General features: G+C 45.5%; 1 protein-coding gene across 5 annotated transcripts in view; it reads right to left on the reverse strand.

Moving 5' to 3' along the window:
• adgrv1 (adhesion G protein-coupled receptor V1) overlaps window positions 1-26,358 on the reverse strand; it is an 892,784-nt gene that overhangs the window by 782,192 nt on the left and 84,234 nt on the right. For all 5 annotated transcript variants that reach the window (XM_070885047.1, XM_070885038.1, XM_070885028.1 and 2 more), the window contains exons 6-8: window positions 20,955-21,068; window positions 10,263-10,828; window positions 8,564-8,834 (exon numbers count right to left, since the gene is read on the reverse strand). In XM_070885047.1, the coding sequence (XP_070741148.1) occupies window positions 8,564-8,834; window positions 10,263-10,828; window positions 20,955-21,068 (951 nt within the window). The remainder of the gene's footprint in view (window positions 1-8,563; window positions 8,835-10,262; window positions 10,829-20,954; window positions 21,069-26,358) is intronic.

Raw genomic sequence — 26,358 nt, forward strand, 5'->3', positions numbered from 1 at the left:
GCGGCACAAAGATGAAATGTCTATACAGGCAGACTGCCTTCTATGGGGTAATCGGGTAGTGGTGCCAAAAAGGGGCAGGGACACTTTCATCAGTGATGTCCACAGCACCCACTCACGCATCGTAATGATGAAAGCAATAGCCAGATCCCACGTGTGGTGGCCCAGTATCGATGCAGACTTAGTCCTGCATGCACAAATATAATACATGTTCACAGTTAAGCAATGCACCCAGGGAGCCACCACTAAGTTTATGGTCCTGGCCCTCGAAGCCGTGGTCGAGGGTCCATGTCGACTACGCAGGCCCATTCTTGGGAAAAATGTTCTTAGTGGTTGTAGATGCGTACTCCAAATAGATTGAATGCGCGATAATGTCGGCAAGCACGTCCACTGCCTCCATTGAAAACCTACGGGCCATGTTTGCCACACACGGCTTGCCTGATGTCCTTGTAAGTGACAATGGGCCATGCTTTACCAGTGCCGAGTTCAAGGAGTTCATGACCCGCAATAGGATCAAACATGTCACATCTGCCCCGTTTAAACCAGCGTCCAATGGTCAGGCAGAATAAGCAGTTCAAACAATCAAGCAGAGCTTGAAAAGGGTAACTGAAGACTCACTGCAGACTCGCTTATCCCGGGTGCTGCTTCGTTACCGCACAAGACCCCACTCACTCATTGGGGTCCCTCCCGCTGAACTGCTCATGAAAAGGGCACTTAAGACAAGGCTCTCTTTAGTACACCCTGATCTACACGAACAGGTAGAGAGCAGGCGGCTTCAACAGAATACATATAATGATCGTGCAAATGTGTCATGCGAAATTGAGATAAATGATCCTCTATTTGTATTGAACTATGGACAAGGTCCCAAGTGGCTTCCTGGCACTGTGTTGGCCAAAGAGGGAAGTACGTTGTTTGTGGTCAAACTCTCAAATGGACTCACCTGCAGGAAACACTTGGACCAAACCAAACTCAGATTTATGGACTATCCAGAACAACCCACAATAGACTCCACCTTTTTCAACCCACCAACACACACACACAAGTGGCAATCGATCCAGCAGTTGACCATAAAGCAGAACCCATCACCCGCAGCAGCCCAGCAGGACTCACCACCCCTAGCAGCCCAGCAAGGCCAGCTGCGCAGCAGCCCAGCGAGGGCCCAACAAATGACTCACCAAAACCAGCATTTGCACCGAGACGATCATCCAGGGAAAGGAAGGCCTCAGATCGACTCACATTGTAAATAGTTACACTATTGACTTTGCGGGGGTGGGGGGAGGTTGTTATGTATGTAAACCTGTAAATACCATGTCCAACCACCAGAGGGCTTATCTCCTGGAGTCCCATGGGATCTCACAATCCCTTGGGAGCACCTGTACATAAGGAGGCCTCATAGGCTGGAGAGGCACTCTGAGATCTGTAATAGAGGACAATGGTCACACCTTACTTTGAGCTTGCAGTATTTAGTTTGACTCTTTATCCAAGACATAACACTAATGGTGGTGGATCAATTCACTAAATGGATCGAAGCATTCCCCTGCTGCTCCAACACTACAATCATGGCAGCCAAAACACTATTAAATCATGTGTTTTGTAGGTGGGGTGTACCAGTATAAGTGGACAGGTTCACACTTTACCAGTAAAATTTTTACCCACCTGCAGGAAGTATTAGGGATAAAACATAAATTACATATTGCTCACCATCCCCAGTCGTCCGGAGGGGTTGAAAGGGGGAACAGGACCCTCAAGTTAATGTTAAAAAAATTGTGCGTGGACTACCCCACTCAATGGGCTAACATGCTGCCAATGTGCTTAATGGCAATGAGGTCCACACCTCATAGAACAACAGGGGTCTCCCCATATCAGGCCATGATGGGGAGGCTCATGAGAACACCAGGCCAGCTAACACTAACAGGATGAGTCCCCTGACAATTAAACCATGTAGTTCCAAGTGGCTGAAACAAGTGGTAGATCACATCGATCAGATCAATCGATTTGTGGCCATGAAATTGGGGAAGTCAAAAAGACAAATTTAAAGGTACTTTGACAAGAAAGTACATCCCTTTGAATATCAGATGGGAGACTCAATAATGATTCCAAATTATGGGGAAAAGAAGCTGCCTTTGAGCCTGGGTGTTGGGGACCACATACGATTATAGACCGATTGAACTCCGCGGTTTATTTGATTCAGTTACCGGTGGAAAAAGACGTTAAGTACAAGAAATAGTTTCACATTAATTAGTTAAAAATTGCCAAAGAGTAAATATTACACTGATCTTGTTTCCCACAGACCATGATACGGATCCTTATGATTGTTGGGACAACACTGGCCACAACCGAAGCCGAGGGAAGATGGCGAAGCGGGAGCTGCAGCATGACTTACGAATATCATCAATGTGCTTCGAGAAGCGACGGTGCACTGAAGATAAGGGAAAGGAAGGGCCTCTGCTGGAGATGTTATTGTACTATAGTAAATCCCCTACGTGTGCTACATCTTACGAGGTGGGGACCAAGTCAGGCCATCCACTTTACTCTCTCTCTCTCTCTCTCTCTCCTAAGTTTAAAACCCATTATACAGCAGTCATCCAACTCACAGAAACATAAACAGCAGAGCTATCAGAACCCCCTCAATGTTTATGATATTCAAGCCCTGAAGAGATAAACCATATGAGGAATCAATAAGGATATTTCCTCCTCAAGGTAAGAATAAAAGTGTATAGTAATGATTCTGTGTATATATAAAAATGTTAAAAGTGTTGATTATAAGGAAAGGCTGCGGTTTTGAAAGAGACAAAATGGATCCCTTCCCCAAGCCCATGTGTTCTCTGGCTGGGCAGAGTCCAAGGAACAAAGGAAGCATGGCTTTGAAACTCACCAAACTAGAAAAGGTGTTAATTGGAAAGCCATTAACCTAATCAAGGAATAGTACCGGCCCTCCGGACAGACACATGTATGAGGAGAAGCCAATCAGGAACGGCCCTGGAAACTACGACCCAATCCTGAGGCTTTCTGAGAGACCTCAAGGAGTATAATAACCTAAGGAAAGATTGCTAGCTCTCTCTTCTCCTTAGCACATGGCAAAACAGGAACCTCCCTCCATAGCAGAAGCAAGGATGAACACCATGTGCTTGTGCTTTGCCAGAGAGAAGTGAAGTATACCTTTTTATAAATCATTATTGTAACATCATTGTATCTGTTGTAACTAAGTCAATCCATAGGATAGCTGACAACTGCTGTTTCTCTGATAGATGTGCATGTGTGTGTGTTTAATAAACTATTCCAAATTGTTTTAAAAGAATCGGTCTTGCTGTCAATTTAATGCCAGAGATTTAGAAATCTTAGACTGCGCAGAGAGCTGTTAACGGATATGATGTAACTGGGATTACGGAAACATGGCTCCAAGGTAACCAAGGCTGGGAACTCAACATCCAGGGGTATTCAATATTCAGGAAGACAGACAGGAAGGAAAAGGAGGTGGGGTAGTGTTACTGGTTAAAAAGGAGATTAACGTAATAGTAAGGAAGGACATTAGCGTGGATGATGTGGAATCTATATGGGTAGAGCTGCGAAACACCAAAGGGCAGAAAACGTTAGTGGGAGTTGTGTACAGACCACCGAACAGTTGTAGTGAGGTTGGGGATGGCATCAAACAAGAAATAAAGGACGCGTACAATAAGGGTACAGCAGTTATCATGGGTGACTTTAATCTGCATATTGATTGGGCTAACCAAACTGGCAGCAATACTGTGGAGGAGGATTTTCTGGAGTGTTAATGGGGTGATCTTCTATGTCGAGGAACCAACTAGAGAGCAGGCCATCCTAGACTGGGTCTTGTGTAACGATAGAGGATTAATTAGCAATCTGGTCGTGCGGGTCCCCTTGGGGAAGAGTGACCATAATATGGTAGAATTCTTCATTAAGATGAAGAGTGACACAGTTAATTCAGAGACGAGGGTGTTGAACTTAAAGGAAACTTCGACGGTATGAGACGCGAATTGGCTAGGATAGACTGGAGAATGATACTTAAAGGGTTGACGGTGGACAGGCAATAGCAGACATTTAAGTATCACATGGATGAACTACAACAATTGTACATCCCTGTCTGAAGTAAAAATAAAATGGGGAAGGTGGCTCAACCGTGGCTAACAAGAGGAATTAGGGAAAATGTTAAATCCAAGGAAGAAGCATAGAAATTGGCCAGAAAAAGCTGCAAACCTGAGAACTGGCAGAAATTTAGAATTCAGCAGAGGAGGGCTAAGGGTTTAATTAGGAGGGGGGAAATAGAGTATGAGAGTAAGCTTGCAGGGAACATAAAAACTGACTGCATAAGCTTCTATAGATATGTGAAGAGAAAAAGATTAGTGAAGACAAACGTAGGTCCCTTGCAGTCAAAATCAGGAGAATTCATAATGGGAACAAGGAAATGGTAGACCAATTGAACAAATACTTTGGTTCTGTCTTCACTAAGGAAGACAGGAATAACCTCCCAAAAATACTAGGGGACCGAGGGTCTAGCGAGAAGGGGCAACTGAAGGAAATCCTTATTAGTCAGGAAATGGTGTTAGGGAAATTGAAGGGACTGAAGGCCAATAAATCTCCAGGGCCTGATAGTCTGCATCCCAGAGTATTAAGGAAGTGGCCCTAGAAATAGTACATGCATTGGTGGTCATTTTCCAACATTCCATGGACACTGGTTCAGTTCCTATTAATGTAACCCCACTTTTTCAAAAAGGAGGGAGAGAGAAAACAGGGAATTATAGACCGGTTGGCCTGACATCAGTGGTGGGGAAAATGCTGGAATCAATTATTAAAGATGTAATAGCAGCGCATTTGGAAAGCAGTGACAGGATCGGTCCAAGTCAGCATGGATTTGTAAAAGGGAAATTATGCTTGACAAATCTTTTAGAGTTTTTTTGAGGATGTAACTAGTAGAGCGGACAAGGGAGAACCAGTGGATGTGGTGTATTTGGACTTTCAAAAGGCTTTTGACAAGGTCTCACGCAAAAGATTAGTGTGCAAAATTAAGACACATGGTACTGGGGGTAATGTACTGACATGGATAGAGAACTGGTTGGCAGACAGGAAGCAAAGAGTGGGAATAAACGGGTCCTTTTCAGAATAGCAGGCAGTGACTAGTGCGGTTCAGTGCTGGGACTCCAGCTATTTACAATATACATTAATGATTTAGACAAAGGAATTGAATGTAATATCTCCAAGTTTGCAGATGACACTAAGCTGGGTGGCAATGCGACCTGCGAGGAGGATGCTAGGAGGCTGCAGGGGGACTTGGACAGATAAGGTGAATGTGCAAATGCATGGCAGATGTGGATAAGTGTGAGGTTATCCACTTTGGTGGCAAAAACAGGAAGGCAGATTATTATCTGAATGGTGACAGATTAGTAAAAGGGGAAGTGCAACAAGACCTGAGTGTCATGGTACATCAGTCATTGAAGGAGGCCTTCCAGGTACAGCAGGCAGTAAAGAAAGAAATGGCATCCTGGCCTTAATAGCGAGGGGATTTGAGTATAGGAGCAAGGAGGTCTTGCACAGGGCCTTGGTGAGACCACACCTTGAGTATTGTGTGCAGTTTTGGTCTCCTAATCTGAGGAAGAACATTCTTTCTATTGAGGAAGTGCAGCGAAGGTTCACCAGACTGATTCCCGGGATGGCAGGACTGACATATGAAGAAAGACTGGATCGGCTAGGCTTATATTCACTGGAATTTAGAAGAATGAGAGGGGATTTCATAGAAACATATAAAATTCTGACGGGATTGGACAGGTTAGATGCAGGAAGAATGTTCCCGATGTTGGGGAAGTCCAGAACCAGGGGTCACAGTCTAAGGATAAGGGGTAAGCCGTTTAGGCCCGAGATAAGGAGAAACTTCTTCACTCAGAGAATTGTGAACCTATGGAATTCTCTATCACAGAAAGTTGTTGAGGCCAGTTCGTTAGATATATTCAAAAGGGAGCTAGATGTGGTCCTTACGGCTAAAGGGATCAAGGGGTATGGAGAAAAAGCAGGAATGGGGTTCTGAAGTTGCATGATCAGCCATGATCATATTGAATGGTGGTGCAGGTTCGAAGGGCCGAATGGCCTACTCCTGCGCCTACTTTCTATGTTTCTATGTCTATGTTTCTTACAATATGTCACCCAGTTTTGTACACAAAGACATAATCCAGAGCACATAATGCAGGCTGGCACTCCAGTGTAGTACTGAGTACTGCACTGTCAGATGTCATCATCATCATAGGCAGTCCCTCGGAATCGAGGAAGACTTGCTTCCAATGAGTTCTTAGGTGACTGAACAGTCCAATGCGAGAACCACAGTCCCTGTCACAGGTGGGACAGATAGTCGTTGAGGGAAAGGGTGGGTGGGTCAGGTTTGCCACACTCGCTTTCCGCTGCCTGTGCTTGATTTCTGCATGCTCTCAGCGATGAGACTCGAGGTGCTCAGCGCCCTCCCGGATGCACTTCCTCTACTTAGGGTGCTCTTTGGCCAGGGACTCTCAGGTGTCATTGGAGATGTTGCACTTATCAGGCAGACTTTGAGGGTGTCCTTGTAACGTTTCCTCTGTCCACCTTTGGCTCGTTTGCCGTGAAGGAGTTCTGAGTAGAGCGCTTGCTTTGGGAATCTCGTGAGTGGTATGTGCGGACAATGTGGCCTGCCCAGCGGAGCTGATCAAGTGTGGTCAGTGCTTCAATGCTGGGGATGTTGGCCTGGTCGAGGATGCTAATGTTGGTTCATCTGTCCTCCCACGGGATTTGTCGGATCTTGTTGAGACATCGTTGGTATTTTTCCAGTGACTTGAGGGGCCCAAGTTTCCGTCCTCTGGAAAAACGGCGCATCGCGATAAGGTGCGACGATTTCTGGAAGAAAAAGGGCGGCGAAAACTTACCTTGTGATTCTCCAGTCTCCTCAGGATGTCTTCATGCTCGGCGTGGCGCAGCACAAGGGGTCGGGGGCGAAGCCAGGTCCCGGCGCTGAAAACAGTGCCGGGACCTCTGCACATGCACGCTAGAGTGTGCGCGCATGTGTAGTAGCTCCAGGCCCCTGAGGCTGCGTGGGAGTGGCCCGACCCTAGCCCTGGCCGAATGGGCTCACCGGGCGAAGATCGGGACTCGGACCTCCCTCCCGTTCAGCTGCCTCCACCCCCCACTCCCTCCCGTTCAGCCTTCCCCCCTCCTCCCTCTTCTCCCCCCCTTTTCTCCCCCCACCTCCCTTCTCTCACCCCCCTCCCCTCCCGTTTCTTTCCCCCTCCCTCCCTCCATGTCGTCGGCAGGGCCCGCCCGGCATCTCGTTGAGGGCGGGCCCCGCCTGAAGTGTCCACGGCGACGGTGGCCTGGCCCGACCCGTTCAGCCTCTCCCTCCCTCCCCCCTCCTCCTCCCTCTCTCCCCCTCTCCCTCCCTCTCTCCCCCTCTCCCTCCCTCCTCTCTCTCCTCCTCCTCTCTCTCCTCCTCTCTCTCCTCCTCTCTCTCCTCCTCTCCCCCTCCTCTCTCCCTCCCCTCCCTCCCTCTCCCCCCCACACCCCTCCCCCCTCTCTCCCCCCTCTCTCCCCCCACCCCTCGCTGTCAGAAACACAGAGACACTGACAGAGACAGAGAGAGAGACACTGACAAAGACAGAGAGAGACACACTGGCGGGGGGGCCCGTCCCAGCACGCTGTTGGAGGGCTCCCGGTGCTGCAGTAGGTGAGCAGAAATATTTTTTTATTTATTGATTGATTTTTTATTTTTTTATATTTTATTTTTTTATATTTTATTTTTTAATTTTTTTTGATTGATTTATTGGTTGATTTATTGATTTATTTATCATTTATTATTGATGATGGCTCTTTATTTGTAAAAGTGAAATGTTTAATGTTTGTAATCCCCCCTTTCCCCACCCTCCCCCCAATCTACGCCTGATTTATAAGTGTAGACAAGTTTTTTTTAGCGTACAAAAATCTACACTTACTCCATTCTGTTAGTTTGGAGTAAGTTTTCGCTGCCTAAACTTACAAAACAGGCGTAAGTGGCTGGACACGCCCCCTTTTGAAAAAAAAATCTGTTCTAAAATGAAACTATTCTAACTGACTAGAACTGGAGCAAACTAAATGCCGAGAATTGCAATTTCTAAGATGCTCCATTCTAAACTAGTTGCTCCAAAAAAATAGGAGCAACTCAGGCCGAAACTTGAGCCTGAGGTGTCTACTGTACATCTTTCAGATGAGAGGTTAAACCAAAGCCCCGTCTGCCTTCTCAGGTGCACGTAAAAGATCCCATGCTGCAATTTGAAGAAGAGCAGGGCAGTTCTCCTGGTGTCCTGGCCAATATTTATTCCTCAACCAACATCACTAAAAATGATTATTTGGTCATGTATCTCTTTGCAACTCCATTGGCTGTGAAGCATTTTTGGATGACCTGAGGTTGTAAAAGGCACCATATAAATGCAGGTCTTCCTTTCTTTTTACTTACATTATCTATCTATCATCAAAAAGTTATGCAAAGCCGTTTTATACATTCCTAGGAGTGTACTGAAGAAAATTATAATGTGTGTCTAAACAGGCGTTTTAATAAACCTACTTGCATAGGTTCATCCAATTCTGCTCCTCCTTTTACTGTACTGTTTAACAGCTGGAAAAGGTACGCCTCTGCTTCCTCGGGTGTATTATCATTAATGATGGTAAGGTGTACTGTGGCCATCATCTGTCCTTCCACAAGGTTCAGAGTTCCTGAAGCTGGCATGAGGTCTGCAGTGACAGCAGAAAAGTCACTACTGTTCCTTGAAATAAGCCAGTTCACCGAAACGTTACCATGTGTCCCACCATTCCTTACAATGGTAATTCCATCAAATCTGCAAACAGAATATGGATTACCACATGGATTAATGAACATTGACAATAACTGGATTTGTATGGGCATCTAAAATCTGTCATTCTGCAAAGCTTCAATTTTGTTTCTTAAGCAGTTATTTATATGTGATTTAGTAACTTGGATGAACCATATAAAATCTGGCATACATTAGCCATACATGTAGCTTTAATTATCACTCTGTTGTAGAAAAATAATGTACTAATGGCATAAAGTCTGCTAAAAGAGTGTCAGCAGACTTTTGTGCTGACCCTGGATTAATCTCCAACCTCTGCACAGACCCTAGACTTCTACATCTCTGCACATAACCCAGTCTCTCTGAATCGTACATTGATTCTGGACTATTCTCCAGCCTTCTTGGTTCACTTTGAATCCTGTCTCATTGAAACATTTCTCTGACAAACTTTCAAGCTGGATGTTATTGTTTCTAACCTCTGTTTAATGACTGCTGCTCTTCTACTTCTTCAACCCCATCATACTTGTCTCACTCTCTACACTCCCTAAGTTCCTTACCGCCTGTCTTTGTTTCTTATAACACCAACCTTTCCCAAGTGACTACCTCAATTCTGTCTTGCTTCCAGCCTCCACTCACTGCTGCTTCCCCACCAATCTTCTTGACCTCCACTGTCTCAGACACTCATCGCTCCTGGACAAGCTTTCTGCCTTCTAGCTCAATCTGGGCGTCCTTTGCTGTGCCTACTTCAGCTCTTATAAACAGGTCTTCCCAGTGATCTCCTCTAAGCTTACACTTCTAAGCGTATCTTCTGGACCTCCAACACCAGCTCATTTCCATCCCTCAGTTCCACTACTGGTAGCTTATCCTTCAGTCACCTGGTCCTTGACCTCTAGAACTACCTCCCTCAGCACCTCCACCTGGACATCTCCTTCCCTGACTTCAAAAACCGCACTAAGAGCCTCTTCTTGGATCGAGCTATTGCCTCCTCGTGGTCCTCTTACATTTCTATTGAGCTCATTACATACAGTGATGTCTCACAGTACTTTATAGGGCTTGAGCTAACATTGGTAGATAAATAAGCAAGTTAGAATACGGAATGATGAGAACGAGAGATATTAACAGAAGACATTACCAGAGAAATAGATGAAATAAATTGGTCTTTTCGGAAGCTGCAGTTAAGTAAATATATAAATTGAGTGCATTGGCATCAGATTACCAAATAATATTAAATACGTTCAATTATTATGTTTAAGGGCAATCTAAATGGTAGTGCTCTTATTATTTGGAGAAATGTATAATTAAAAGAAAAATTTAAGTCAGCATTCAGTCACTCCAACTAGATTAATATTACTAAATATGAAAGATATGCAAGATTGTTTCTGTGTAAAACAAAGAACATTACTGAATATTATAATACAAGAAGCTGTTGCAAGAGACATTTGTATTGTATCCTACCTTGTTGTCATGTCTTCATCGATAACAACTTTCTGTGCCAGAAGACTGTTGCTAATTGACAGAACTCCATGAGGTTTGTCATTTGGCTCAATAATAACCTGAACGGTACTGGGACTAAACAGTACTGCATCTCCCTTTATTGTATCTTCAAGTAACATAACCTGAAATGATTCCGCAATTTCAGGGGTAGGATCATTAATAATCTGAAATGTCAGATTTACTTCATAAACATAAGGTGGAAAATTAATGGTCCTGTTTGGTTGCAGATCAATAAAATCAGATTGTAACAATGCACTGGCAGAACTGTTGCCAGTTACTATCTGGTAATTAATAGAAACCAGAATATCATCAGAACCAATTATTTTTCCATTCTGGTCCCTCCCACGAATGACTGGTATGTTAATCACATCAATTGTCTCTGACACTGTGTATACTGCTTGTGCTAATCGCAGGGGGCTGTCATTCTTGTTGATTTTAAGTTGAAAGCTGCTTTGTGTAGAATTTATTTCAGCTCCTCCCTCGACACTCGTCAGCTGGACAGTGAAGACTTCATCATTTTCAGGAATCTGGAAGAACGAAATAAATGTCTTAAATAGTAGCCACTTGGATGTTGAACAGGTAAATCTTTGATTTAATTACATTAGGCTAAAAATTCCAGTAGTTGAGGAGGACAAGATCATCACTCGCCAGAGGGAGGGCCAGGATTTGGGGCAGTACCCAGGTGCCAGGTATCATTTAAATTTCCTCCACATTCCAGGCAATGGGAGAAGGGAGCATCTTCCACCTGCCCCAGCCCCCGTCCCCCCGACAACATCTTGGAGTGTGTCTGGTGGAGTTCCCATGCCAGCCCGGGAATCAAGTCCCCATTCGGCTCAAACTGAACTTTCACCCTCGGAACGACAGGGCACAAGCTCTGGTTCTCATACCAGCCGTCAAAGTGGACACTTCTGAAATGCTCTTACGAGCGCAAGCCTTCCATTCCGATTATGATAATTACCCTGTCACTGCATAATGAGATGGGTCCTATGGCTTTGTCTATGGGGGCATGGGGGCCCCACTATGCTGATGGAGATGAGACCCTGTAATTTTGGGGTTTTTAGCTTTAAATTTCTGAATAGTAAATCCTTCTTAGAAGCTTGTACTACACACAATTGTCAGAGAAACAATATTCTGCAGAATAGTCACACAAATTATAAAATACCACAGATTTGCATTTTAAAAATAGGTGCAGTCTGAAATAAAGCAATTAAGTAACTCACTTCGCATCTCACTCATCATACATTTGAGCCCTGGGAGAACCAACAATTAACATGACAATCAGATTCAGGATAAGTTCAGCAGTTCATATTTGAGTAACTATAATGTGTATGTTAAATTAGCCACAAGGGAATTAAAGTTTTGACTGGAAAAAATATATTGTCCCTGGTCACACCTTTATTCAGTTAGGAGTTAACTGTTGTCAGGCTGCGTAACAGATTTTTTGGAGACAAATGGAACAATTCAGGCTGCTGAATGGAGAACACAAATATGGTCATATATATTTGATTGAAATACTTCTTGGATGAAATAGGATTAAAAGTATAAGTTTGCAGATAGCAATGCTTGTTTAATTAGCAAAATTGAACAATATTTAAAATGAACAAGAAAAAAAACTTTTTATTCACTTAGGCACAATATAGTATCTTGAGAAGTTGCTGGAAAAATACCACCAACGATGTCTCCTACAAATCCCCTGGGAGGACAGATGCACCGACGTTAGCGTCCTCACCCAGGCCAACAAGTGAAGCACTGACCACACTTGATCAGCTCCGCTGGGCAGGCCACATATGTCTGGCATGCCAGACATGAGACTCCCAAAGCAAGCGCTCTACTCTGAACTCCTTCACGACAAGCGAGCCAAAGGTGGGCAGCGGAAACGTTACAAGAACACCCTCAAAGCCTCCCTGATAAAGTGCAACATCCCCCTGACACCTGGGAATTCCTGGCCAAAGACCGCCCTAAGTGGAGGAAGTGCATCCGGAGGGCGCTGAGCACCTCGAGTCTCGTCGTCGAGTGCATGCAGAAATCAAGCGCAGGCAGCGGAAAGAGCGTGCGGCAAACCAGTCCCGCCCACCCCTTCCCTCAACGACTATCTGTCCCACCTGTGACAGAGACTGTGGTTCTCGTATTGGGCTGTTCAGAACGCATGCTAAGAGTGGAAGCAAGTCTTCCTCGATTCTGAGGGACTGCCTATGATGATGATGATGGGGTATCTTGAAAAAGAGAAAAAGATACTGGCCCAGAAATCCCGGTTTCTCCTTACCTGAAGCTGCTGTGCCCACACGAGTTCCCGGTCCTGAGGCCTCCGCTGACTGCACTTCGCAGCACTTACACTTCAGGGCATGCGTAGGGCTGGAGCTGCAGTCACATGGCTCTGGGCAGCCAATCCAGGTAAAGTATGTTCTCATTCATAATAATGGGAACTCCGTAAGTTGGAGTTCCCATTATTATGAATGAGATACACCCTCAAACACACAAAACATTAATAAAAAATTGAAAAAATACACTACATATTTAACATTAATTTAAATTAAAGTTATTTATGTATTATTAAAAAAATCTATCTTTCCGATTAAAACATTTTTTTTTGCTTTAAAATAAATTTCATCTAGTGGGCAAGGTTTTTAAAAATAACGTTTTTTTAATTTAATTTTTTGATGTTTTGGTATGTTTTAAAACTCTTACGCCTGTAAAAGTAGGCTTTTATCAGGCGCAAGAGTTTTCAGGACATCCACTGGGCAAGATATGGGTAAATACTGCAATCTTGCCCCTGTGAATGTCCTGGATGTGGAGATATGGAGGATCTGTCAAGCTCCAGATCCAACTCGACAGATCGGAAAAGCCGGTTTTTAGTGCATGCGCATTGTGCGCTGAAAACCGGCTTTTGCGATGCCTCCTCGGGTCTGTACACACTCCGTACGGACCCAGGAGGCCGGAATTTCAGGGCCACTGATTCTTGGTAGGTGGTATTATACAGTCATATTGAATTGGTGGATAATAATATTAACCATCACTCAACTAAATACAAACATCTATTTTCCAATTTTAGTGTAGATGCAGCAGGAAAAGCTTGTAACGACATTAGCTTTACAAAGTTGTTCAATGGTTGACGTCCTGCTTTTTTTACGGTCAGCTAATCATTTGTAGGTGACTGGCGAGCTTCCTGCCTACATTAGCCATGCACCAAGGAGCTCAATGATTGAAGGGGTAAGATTACCTGCCCAGCAGCTGTCAAAGGGATGGTTCTGCTATTTAATAGAGAACAGCATGTGCTATTGCAATCTGGCACTTTGGAACTCTGAGGATAGAAGGAAGAAGAGTCCATTTACCAACTGTTCTTTGCAAAAATGCTGTACTTCTGAAACAAGAAGTGGAAGAGAGGTCTACCCTCATTGGAGTAAAGGGGCACACTTTCAATGCACAGCATTTTTCATTGTGTGAGAGGATGAGTCAATGCCATCACCCATGTCCACATGAAGCAAATGAGGAACGTTTACTAACTTCAGAAAGATTGCCAAGCTTACCCAACATTTGCTACCCAAAGTTTTTGGGCACATACCACAAAGAATTATATCTCAAGGAGGCTGCATGCAAAGTACTCACAACTTTTCAATTCTTTCATTCACATTTATACCCACTCTGCTGCAGGGCAAACTTTGCAACTGGCACTGAAATATGCAAAGGCTGTCATACTTAAAGTCAGGCCCACAAAGCAACAAAATGCAGTGCTACACAGCAGCCAACAGCAGCCAACCACATCACCCACTCCTCCAATCAGGAAGCACATACAAAAGCAGTAGAGTTAGTTCGAAAAGACACACATCATACCCTGTCGCCAAGGGTAAGCACCAAGATTAGAAGATACTCAGCTGCAAAGAAGTCGTCTATCCAGCTTCACTCCTCCTTCAAATAATCATCATCAACACAGGCAGTCCCTTGAAATCAAGAAAGACTTGCTTCCACTCTAAAAGTGAGTTCTCAAGTGGCGGTACAGTCCAATGCGGCAATTACAGTCCCTGTAGCAGGTAGGGCAGACAGTGGTTGAAGGAAATGGTGGGTGGGGAGCCTCGTTTTCCGCACGCTCCTTCTGCTGTCTGCGCTTGATTTCTGCACGATCTCGGCGACGAGACTCGAGGTGCTCAGCGCCATTCCGGATGCTCTTCCTCCACTTTGGGCAGTCTTGGATCAGGGATTCCCAGGTGCCGGTGGGGATACTGCACTTTATCGAGGAGGCTTTGAGGGTGTCCTTGAAACGTTTCCTCTGCCCACCTGGGGCTCACTTGCCATGTAGGAGTTGCGAGTGGAGCGCTTGCTTAGGAAGTCTCGTGTCGGGCATGCGGACGATGTGGCCCGCCCAACGGAGCTGGTCGAGTGTGGTCAGTGCTTCGATGCTAGGGATGTTGGCCTTAGAGAGAACACTGACATTGGCGCGTCTATCCTCCCAGTGGATTTGCAGGATCTTGCGGAGGCAGTGCTGGTGGTACTTCTCCAGCGCTTTGAGATGTCTGCTGTATATAGTTCACGTCTCAGCCATATAGAGGGCGGGAATCACTACTGCCCTGTAGACCATAAGCTTGGTGCCAGATTTGAGATCCTAGTCTTCAAACACTCTCTTTCCTCAGGCAGCCGAAGACTGCACTGGTACGCTGGAGGCAGTGTTGAAGCTCGTTATCGATGTCTGTCCTTACTGATAGTAGGCTCCCGAAGTATGGAAAATGGTCCACGTTTTTCAAGGCCGTGCCGTGGATTTTGATGTCCAGGGGGCAGGTTGGTGGAGGACCTTTGTCTTACGGATGTTTAGTGTAAGGCCCATGCTTTCATACGGCTTGGTGAAGGTGTTGACGATGGCTTGGAGTTCGGCCTGAGTGTGCGCAGACGCACGCGTTGTCCGCATACTGTAGAACGCTGACAGAGGATGGGTGACCTTGGATCGAGCCTGGAGGCGGCGACGGTTGAACAGGTTCCCGTTGGTTCTATAGTTTCGTTCCACTCCAGCGGGGAGCTTGTTGAGAGTGAGATGAAGCATTGCAGCAAGGAAGTCTACTGCCCAAGGGCCCAAACCTGTAGTTGGAGCTGGTCGGAGGCTCACCGGATGCCATTGGGGATTGAGTGGAGCAGCTGAGTCGGCTACATCCAGTGGGGTCACTCAACCAGGAAACACCAAGACTGGTTTGATGAGAACGACCAGGAGATCCAGGAGCTAATAAGCTGCAAGCGCAAGGCATTTCTGAACTTAAGGAAGCAATCCAATTCGGGAGCAGCAAAGCAGCTCTACAGGTGGCTGAAGGCCAAGGTCCAACAAAAAACCCGCGAGCTAAAGAATAGATGGTGTGTGGAGAAAGCACAGGAGATCCAGCAGCTAGCCGACAACCACGACGTGCAAAGATTCTTCAGCGCAGTCAAGACCACCTACGGCCCAAGCACCCAAACCCAAGGCCCCACCCCACTGCTGGCCAAGAATGGAGAGGCACTCATTCAGGACACCGAGGCAGTCAGGGCCCACTGGGAGGAGCACTGTGAAGATCTTCTTTACCAAGACACTGCCCTCAACACAAGAGTTCATGACTCCATTCCGCAGCATGCCACCCGCCACCATCTCAGCAAAACCCCTGCCCTGCATGAGGTAGAAAAGGCCATCCGACAGCTCAAGAACAACAAGGCCTTAGTGTGGATGGAATCCCCGCTGAGGCACTAAAGTATGGCGGAGAAGCGCTATTGGCACGAATGCATGACCTCATCGCTCTAATTTGGAAGGAGGTCTCAAAGATGCTGTAATCGTGACCATCTTCAAAAAAGGGGACAAGTCCGACTGCGGCAACTACAGAGGAATCTCCCTGCTGTCAGCCACTGGGAAAGTCATCGCAAGATTCCTCCTCAATCATCTTCTCCCTGTGGCTGAAGAGCTCCTCCCACAGTCACAATGCGGATTCTGACCACTAACGGGTACAAAGGATATGGTCTTCACCACGCGACAACTACAAGAGAAATGCAAGGAACAGCACCAACCCTTGTACATGGCCTTCCTTAACCTCACAAAGGCCTTTGACATTGTCAACCATGAGGGATTATGGAGCATCCTCCCCCGTTTCAGCTGCCCACAAACGTTTGTTACCATCCTCTGCCTGCTCCACGATGACATGCAAGCTGTGATCCTGACCAATGGATCTACCAGAACCAATCCACGTCTGGACCGGGGTCAAGCAGGGCTGTGTCATCGCACCAACTCTCTTCTCGATCTTCCTTCAAATAAAAATGACATGGCAGATTGGCATAAAATGAAGATGTGATGACTGTGAACCAAGGTAGTGGGTATTTGATGCATTATTTGGTGAATGCAGTCACAGACAACCTGCATGTTAATGGAATGTTATCTTTTTCTGTTCATAAACACCATGGAATTGATAACAGAGGCCCAGATGACCAGTTACATGCCATTAGAGATGCGTGCAATAAAGGTACAGCAGTTATCATTAGCGACTTTAATCTACATATTGATTGGGCTAACCAAATTGGTAGCAATGCGGTGGAGGAGGATTTCCTGGAGTGTATTAAGGATGGTTTTCGAGAGCAATATGTCGAGGAACCAACTAGAGAACTGGCCATCCTAGACTGAGTGATGTGTAATGAGGAGGGACTAATTAGCAATCTTGTGCGAGGTCCCTTGGGGAAGAGTAACCATAATATGGTCGAATTCTTTATTAAGATGGAGAGTGACACAGTTAATTCAGAAACTAGGGTCCTGAACTTAAGGAAAGGTAACTTCGATGGTTTGAGGCGTCAATTGGCTAGAATAGACTGACGAGTGATACTTAAAGAGTTGATGATGAATAGGCAATGGCAAACATTTAAAGATCACATGGATGAACTTCAACAATTGTACATCCCTGTCTGGAGTAAAAATAAAAAGGGGAAGGTGGCTCAACCGTGGCTAACAAGGGAAATTAAGGATAGTGTGAAATCCAAGGAAGAGGCATATAAATTGGCCAGAAAAAGCAGTAAACCTGAGGACTGGGAGAATTTTGTAATACAGAAGAGGAGGACAAAGGGTTTAATTAGGAGGGGGAAAATAGAGTATGAGAGGATGCTTGCTGGGAACATAAAAACTGACTGCAAAAGCTTCTATAGATTTGTGAAGAGAAAAAGATTAGTGAAAACAAACGTAGGTGCCTTGCAGTCAGATTCAGGTGAATTTATAATGGGGAACAAAGAAATGGCGGACCAGTTAAACAAATACTATGATTCTGTCTTCACGAAGGAAGACACAAATAACCTTCTGGAAATACTAGGGAATCGAGGGTCCAGTGAGAAGGAGCAACTGAAGGATATCCTTATTAGGCGGGAAATTGTGTTAGGGAAATTAATGGGATTAAAGGCCGATAAATCCCTGTGGCCTGATAGTCTGCATCCCAGAATACTTAAGGAGGTAGCTCTAGAAATAATGGATGCATTGGTGATCATTTTCCAACAGCCTATCGAGTCTGGATCAGTTCCTATGGACTGGAGGGTAGCTAATGTAACACCACTTTTTAAGAAAGGAGGGAGAGAGAAAATGGGTCATTATAGACCGGTTAGCCTGACATCAGTAGTGGGGAAAATGTTGGAATCAATTATTAAAGATGAAATAGCAGCACATTTGGAAAGCAGTGACGGCATCAGTCCAAGTCAACATGAATTTATGAAGGGGAAATCATGCTTGACAAATCTTCTGGAATTTTTTGAGGATATAACTGGTAGAGTGGACAAGGGAGAATCAGTGGATGTGGTGTATTTGGACTTTCAAAAGGCTTTTGACAAGGTCTCACACAAGAGATTGGTGTGCAAAATTAAAGCACATGGTATTGGGGGTAATGGACTGACGTGGATAGAGAACTGTTTGGCAGACAGGAAGCAGAGAGTCGGGATAAACGGGTCCTTTTCAGAATGGCAGGCAGTGACTAGTGGGGTACCACAGGGCTCAGTGTTGGGACCCCAGCTCTTTACAATATACATTAATGATTTGTATGAGGGAATTGAGTGTAATATCTCCAAGTTTGCAGATGACACTAAGCTGGTTTGTGATGTGAGCTGTGAGAAGGACGCCAAGAGGCTGCAGGGTGATTTGGACAGGTTAGGTGAGTGGGCAAACGCATGGCAGATGCAGTATAATGTGGATAAATGTGAGGTTATCCACTTTGGTCGCAAAAACACTAAGGCAGAATTTTATCTAAATGGCGGCAGATTACGAAAAGTGGAGGTGCAACGAGACCTAGGTGTCATGGTACATCAGTCATTGATGTAGGTACAGCAGGTGGTGAAGAAGGCAAATGGCATGTTGGCCTTCATAGCTAGGGGATTTGAGTATAGGAGCACGGAGGTCTTACTGCAGTTGTACAGCGCCTTAGTGAGGCCTCACCTAGAATATTGTGTTCAGTTTTGGTCTCCTAATCTGAGGAAGGAGGTTCTTGCTGTTGAGGGAGTGCAGCGAAGGTTCACCAGACTGATTCCCGAGATGGCAGGACTGACATATGAGGAGAGACTGGATCGTCTGGGCCTTTATTCACTGGAGTTTAGAAGGATGAGAGGGGATGGCATAGAAACATATAAAATTCTGACCGGATTGGACAGGTTAGATGCAGGAAGAATGTTCCCAATGTTGGGGAAGTCCAGAACCAGGGGACATAGTCTAAGGAAAAGGGGTAAGCCATTTAGGACTGAGATGAGGAGAAACTTCTTCACTCAGATAGTTGTTAACCTGTGGAATTCCCTACCGCAGAGAGTTGTAGATGCCAGTTTATTGGATATATTCAAGAGGATATATTCAGTTAGATATGGCCCTTACGGCTAAAGGGATCAAGGGGTATGGAGAGAAAGCAGGAAAGGGGTATTGAGGGAATGATCAGCCATGACCTTATTGAATGGTGGTGCAGGCTCGAAGGGCCGAATGGCCTACTCTTGCACTTATTTTCTATGTTTCTATCTGTAACACCTTGTATGTTAGGAAAGCCTGCCAGCTGGTAAAAGTGCTGTGTCCTCTAATGCTGTTGGGTGATTTTGTAAGAAGAAAATGAGGAAATGATGAAAGAGTTCCCATTGTGAAGCTACTTTTCTATCACCCTCTAGTGTATTGCTGACTTGCTTATTTGGGTGATGTTACCCAAATTAAGGAAACGTCTCAACAAGCATCTACTCCTCATATGCAACAAGTAAGCTGGCAAAATTTGGGCTGCTATAAAATTTTAATTTTTCTTTTTGGCCATGTCCAGCAGATGATTATTTTCTTCAAGACCAGATTTAATCATTTGTTTGAGGTAAGGAAGATGCTCCTTGGCATGAGTGCATTAACTAGCTTCCTTTGAGAATTCTTATCACTGGGCAAATTAGCTACAGCTTGGGAATAAAATAGGAAGTGGTTGTGAATAGTGTTATGTTCAGAATAACTCCACAAGAATGTATTGTAAGCTCCAACTGTTGTGACCTTGATCTCTTTAATGTGACCCCAGAGTGAGGAAGCAGCATGGTGGATTGGCTTTTATACCTGCTTGTCCGGGGTGCACAGATGACCCTTAGGTCTCCCACAGGTGTGCCCCCTGGTGGCAAGATTACATATTGGTGAGGTTTACATGCATACATAACAAATAGTGAAAAGTTTTATCAATTTAAAAATTACACTGAGATTGCCATGTTAGGGATTTTACTACAATGCACTAGTATGATGTGTAACAGTGCCATAGGCCCATTTGTGACTGAATTTTGGGGCCTGGTTATGTTACATTATGCACTTTGAAAATGGAATTCAGTTTGTTTACATGCTCATGGTGGAAGCCCCTTTGTTAACATGTAATAACCAGGGAGATCGCCTGCACCTTCTGTATTAGAGTGGTCAACCTCCAAAAAGAAATGTGAAGAGTAACATTAATAATCAATTAGAGTATAATAGATTACAAACTCTGACGAGCCAGTCAGGTCCACCCAAGAGTACAAATCCAACTCCCTTTGTCTCATCATACAAACTATGTTTTGTACATTTTCTTTTTTTTATATAAATGATTTGTATTATTTCCAGTACAACAAAATAAATATTTTTGACTGAATCAAACAAACAACACAGGATAGAAATTACTGTTGATGAGAATAGTTTCAAATGCTTAACACACGAGAGTGATGTTCCTCGGTCTTCTATTTTATGGAGGGAATTAACCCATTTATTTTAAATAGATTAACCTGTGTTTAAAATAGCAGACAGAGGAGTGCCATATGAACATTTTAAGTAAGCACCTGGTTTTATCAGCAACAGCCATGTGATGGATCCTTAAGACCGGTTCACTTGACTTCCTGTTCCATGCCAGCACAATCAGCAAAGCAGATCAGAAAATCTGCTGTACAGTTTTTTTTTTTACAAACTGTTTCATTAAGGCATTATGTAGTTTTCTGATGGGAGCAGGAACCACAGACAACTTCTTCCAACACTAAACTAAATTAAGACCAGGATCTAGCGTACCCAGATCTCAACTGATTTTGTGGCCTTTCAAGCAGAATCTGCCTGAATTACAGCGGGAGTCTGTCAGAGCAACCCATGTAACTTTGGGGCCTTAGTCTTTCAAATATATGGCTGAAAAGCATTTCACTCAACAGAGAATGTTTACCATTCGTGTTCCTTAGAGCTGTGTTTCTCACCTGATCGTCTACAATGGTAAGGTTATAAATTACCACTGCTCTCCCAGGAGGAAGTATGATGCTTCCCCTTGCTGGACTGATGTCTTCGTCTGCAGAATTTGGGCCTGCTGTTATCTGCCAGTGGAGACAGCATATAATAATTACAACAAATCAGTTATTAGCACTTATACAAGTGGAGACAACATTCACGAAGATGATATCACAACGGAGAACAGACAGCATTAAACAAATACAAATTTCACATTGACATCATAGAGCTATCATGCAATCTGCATATCAACACATTCTGCATTTAAAATGAGAATTTATATTCCCATATTTACCATTTGTGCACATAATCTAGGGAACATAACCTGGTCTGAGGGGTGCTGTCAACCTAGTGCAGTGCTGAGGAGTGCTGTATTTTAGATGAGACATTAAGCCAAGGCCATTTCAGGTGGACATAAAAGACCCTGGAGGTAAATTTAATTTCAGCCCGAAACAGGCACGAAGTCGGAGAAGCGGTAGCTGTCAGTTGAAAATCACCCACTTCCCATCATGTTATGTGCAAAGTGACTGCTGCATTTCCTAACATAACAGTAACTGCATTTCCAATGTAATTAATTGTCTATGAATAGCTTTGGGATATTCAGATGATGTGATAAGATGCTATAAAATGGCAACTTGCTTTCAACGAAGATTAATTACTTTTTATGAGGTAGTGTGTCATTTTAACATGAAACATTTTCAAACGAACACAGCTAAGCAGAAAGTTCAATGTAAAGCAGAAAGATTTTTCTTCATGTTCCTTATTGATAACAACAGGAATAGTCTTGACACCAAAGAAACACCCTATATAAATTGACACATAAAATTATGGCTCGCACAGTGAAAATAATGGAGCACCAATCTTCTCTTCTTAGGCAGTCCCTCGGAGTCGAGGATGACTTGCTTCCACACTAAAAATGAGTTCTCAGGTGACTGATGAGTCCAATGCCAACAGTCTCTGTCACAGGTGGGGCAGACAGTGGTTGAAGGAACGGGTGGTTGGGGTGCCTGGGTTGCCACACACTCCTTCCGCTGTCTACGCTTGGCTTCAGCTTGCTCCCGACGAAGAGACTCGAGGTGTTCAGCGCTTTTCGGATGCTATTCCTTTACTTTGAGCGATTTTCAGCCAGCGATTCTCAGGTGGGGATGCTGCACTTTTTCCAAGGAGCTTTTGAGGGTGTCCTTGAAGCATTTCCTCTGCCCACCTGGGGCTCGCTTGCCATGTCGAAGCTCCGAGTAGAGCGCTTATTTTGGGAGTCTCGCATCGGGCATGCGGACGATGTGGCCCGTCCAACGGACCTGGTTGAGCTGGGGATGTTGGCCTGAGCAAGAACAGCGACGTTGGTGCTAATGGATTTGCAGGATCTTGCGGCGGAAGCATCGGTGGTACTTCTCCAGTGCTTTGAGGTGCCTGCTGTACATAATCCATGTCTCTGAACCATATAGGAGGGCAGGTATCACTCCTGCTCTGTAGACCATGAGCATGGTGCCGGTTTTGAGGTTCTGGTCTTCAAACACTCTCTTCCTCAGGCGACTGAAGGCTGAGCTGGCACACTGAAGGCGGTGTTGGACCTCGTTGTCGACGTCTGCCCTTGTTGACAGTAGGCTCCAGAGGTACGGAAAATAGTCCACGTTGTCCAAAGACACGTCATGCATATTGATAATCGGCAAGCAGTGCTGTATGGTGGGGGCAGGTTGGTAGAGGACCTTTGTCTTATGGATGTCGAGTGCAAGGCCCCTGCTCTCATACGCTTTGGTGAAGGCCTTGACAATGGCTTGGGCCTCCAATTATGCAAGCGTCGTCTGCATACTGTAATTCAATGACAGAGGATAAGACGACCTTGGATCTGGCCTGGGGGCGGCTGAGTTTGAACAGTTACCCGTTTGTTCTGCAGATTAGCTCCACTCCAGCGGGGAGCTTACTGAGAGTGAGATGAAGCATTGCAGCAAGGAAGAGCGAGAGAAGAGTGTTGCTGCGATGACACAACCTTGCTTGACCCGGTCCAAACATAAATTGGGTCTGTGGTGGATTCATTGGTCAGGATCACAGCTTGCATGTCATCGTGAAACAAGTGAAGGATGGTGACAAACTTTTGAGGGCAGCCGAATTTGAGGAGGATGCTCCAAAGTCCCTCACGGTTGACAGTGTCGAAGGCCTTTGTGAGGTCAAAGAAGGCCATGTACAGCGGTTGGGTGCTGTTCTCTGCATTTCTTTTGGATTTGCCGCACGGTGAAAATCATGTCCATTGTGCCCCTTAGTGGGCGGAATCCGCATTGCGACTCTGGGAGGAGCTCTTCAGCCACAGGAAGGCAGCGATTGAGAAGGATTCTTGCGATGACTTTTCCTGTGGCAGACAGCAGGGAAACTCCTCTGTAATTACCGCAATCAAATTTGTCGCCTTTCTTGAAGATGGTCACGATTATGGCATCACTGAGATCCCCTGGCATGCTCTCCTCCTTCCAGTTAAGAGAAATGAGTTCATGTATTCGCACCAAAAGTGCTTCTCCGATATGTTTTAATGCTTCGGCGGGGATTCCATCTGATCCAGAGACCTTGTTGTTCTTCAGTTGTCGGATTGCCTTTTCTACCTCATGCCGGGCTGGGGTTATGCTGAGATGGTGGCCGGTAGCTGCGGGATGGAGTCGATGACACACAAGTCAGAGACAGAGTCTCAGTTGAGGACATCTTTGAAGTGCTCCTTCCAGCGGGCACTGATCGCCTCTCTGTCCTTGAGGAGTACCTCTCCGTTCTTGGCCAACAGTGGGCAAGGGCCTTAGATGCCTGGTCCGTAGGTGGTCTTGATGGCGCTAAAGAATCCTTGCACCTCGTGGTTGTCGGCTAGTTGCTGGATCTCCTGTGCTTTCTCTACCAACCATCTATTCTTTAGCTCGCGAGTTTTTTGTTGGAACTTGGCCTTAAGACGTCTGTAGATCTGCTTTCTTGCTCTCGAGTTATGTTGCTGTTTCCAGTTCAAGAATGCCTTGTACTTGCGCTTATTAGCTCCTGTTCATTCTCGTCGAACCAGTCTTGGTGTTTCCTGGTCGAGTGACCAAGCGTGTCTTCACAGATGCTGATTATGGCGGCCTTGAGGGCAGGCCAGGCGCTGTGGACACTCTGCATCTCTGGGTCACTGAGAGTTGTCAGGTTGGCAGTGAGGCAATGGGTATTGGTCTTGCAGGGAGAAACGATTAATAGTTACTTTGTAATCGCCACAGATTCTGACGGTGCCGTCTCCCTTGAGGACTGGGACAGTAGGACTGGCCCACTCGCTGAACTTGAGCGGTGAAATGATGCCCTCTCGTTGCAACGGGTCGAGCTCGATCTCTACCCTTTCCCTCATCATGTACAGTACTGCTCTCGCCTTGTGATGGATAGGTCGCGCCCCCAGAATTAGGTGGATCTGCACTTTTGCTCCTTGAAATTTCCCGATGCCTGGTTCGAACAGCAAAGGAAATTTCTTTAAGACCTGGGCACACAAAGTGTTGTCAGCGGGCGATAGCGCTCGGACGTTGTCCCAGTTCCAGCGTATCTTTCCCAGCCAACTCCTGCTGAGCAGCGTGGGACCATCGCCCGGTACCACCCAGAATGGTAGCTTATGCACCGCTCCATCGTAAGAGACCTTTACGGTAGCACTGCCGATTACAGGAATCAGTTATTTTGTGTATGTTCTTAGTTTCGTGCGAAGTGGAGTTAAAACTGGCCTTGAGGCCTTGCTCCACCACAACCTTTCGAAAGTCTTTTTGCCCATGCTGGACTGGCTCCAGGAGTCCATTTAGTTCAACTTTCAGCATTATCGGGGGACAATTCGTAGTGAATGTGTGCACCCCATGTACCTCTGCCTCCTCGGTCTGAGGCTTCTGGTTCATCGTGATCCTCCATGGATCTGTCCTCCTCTGCAACATAGTGGTTTGCAGATTTAACAGGCTTTGCAGCTTGCCTGGACACTCATTGGAGGTGTCCCATTGATCCACGGCCCTTGCAAATATACTCTTTGAATCGGCATGAATGGAAACGATGATCACCCCTGCAGCGCCAACAAGGTTTTAATGGCCTTGCATTCATCACCCTTGATGGTGGACTCTGGGTCATCTGTGGATGTGCAGCTGCAGGTATGTGTGACCTGCCCTGTACGTTACGATTTGAAAACAACATTACTTTATTCACAGTACTTGTAGCAGCACTTTTGTGCTGAGAGATTTGCTTAGTATTGTCACTGGTGGCAATGAACGCCTGGGCTATCGCTATGGCCTTACTCAAGGCTGGGGTCAAATGTTTGCGAAGTATGGTTTCGAGGCCAATGCCAAGTACAAAAAAGTCTCTGAGCATAGAAACATAGAAAATAGGTGCAGGAGTAGGCCATGCGGCCCTTCTAGCCTGCACAGCCATTCAATGAATTCATGGCTGAACATTCAACTTCAGTACCCCATTCCTGCTTTCTCGCCATACCCCTTGATCCCCCTAGTAGTAAGGACCTCATCTAACTCCTTTTTGAATATATTTAGTGAATTGGCCTCAACAACTTTCTGTGGTAGAGAATTCCACAGGTTCACCACTCTCTGGGTGAAGAAGTTCCTCCGCATCTCGGTCCTAAATGGCTTACCCCTTATCCTTAGACTGTGACCTCTGGTTCTGGACTTCCCCAACATTGGGAACATTCTTCCTGCATCTAACCTGTCTAACCCCGTCAGAATTTTAAATGTTTCTATGAGGTCCCCTCTCATTCTTCTGAACTCCAGTGAATATAAGCCCAGTTGATCCAGTCTTTCTTGATAGGTCAGTCCCGCCATCCCGGGAATCAGTCTGGTGAACCTTCGCTGCACTCCCTCAATAGCAAGAATGTCCTTCCTCAGGTTAGGAGACCAAAACTGTACACAATACTCCAGGTGTGGCCTCACCAATGCCCTGTACAACTGTAGCAACACCTCCCTGCCCCTGTACTCAAATTCCCTTGCTATGAAGGCCAACATGCCATTTGCTTTCTTAACCGCCTGCTGCACCTGCATGCCAACCTTCAATGACTGATGTACCATGACACCCAGGTCTCTTTGCACCTCCCCTTTTGCTAATCTGTCACCATTCAGATAATAGTCTGTCTCTCTGTTTTTACCACCAAAGTGGATAACCTCACAGTTATCCACATTATACTTCATCTGCCATGCATTTGCCCACTCACCTAACCTATCCAAGTCGCTCTGCAGCCTCACAGCATCCTCCTCGCAGCTCACACTGCCACCCAACTTAGTGTCATCCGCAAATTTGGAGATACTACATTTAATCCCCTCATCTAAATCATTAATGTACAGTGTAAACAGCTGGGGCCCCAGCACAGAACCTTGCGGTACCCCACTAGTCACTGCCTGCCATTCTGAAAAATAC

Source organism: Pristiophorus japonicus, chromosome 1 (assembly GCF_044704955.1).
Source record: "Pristiophorus japonicus isolate sPriJap1 chromosome 1, sPriJap1.hap1, whole genome shotgun sequence".
NCBI lineage: Eukaryota > Metazoa > Chordata > Chondrichthyes > Pristiophoridae > Pristiophorus > Pristiophorus japonicus.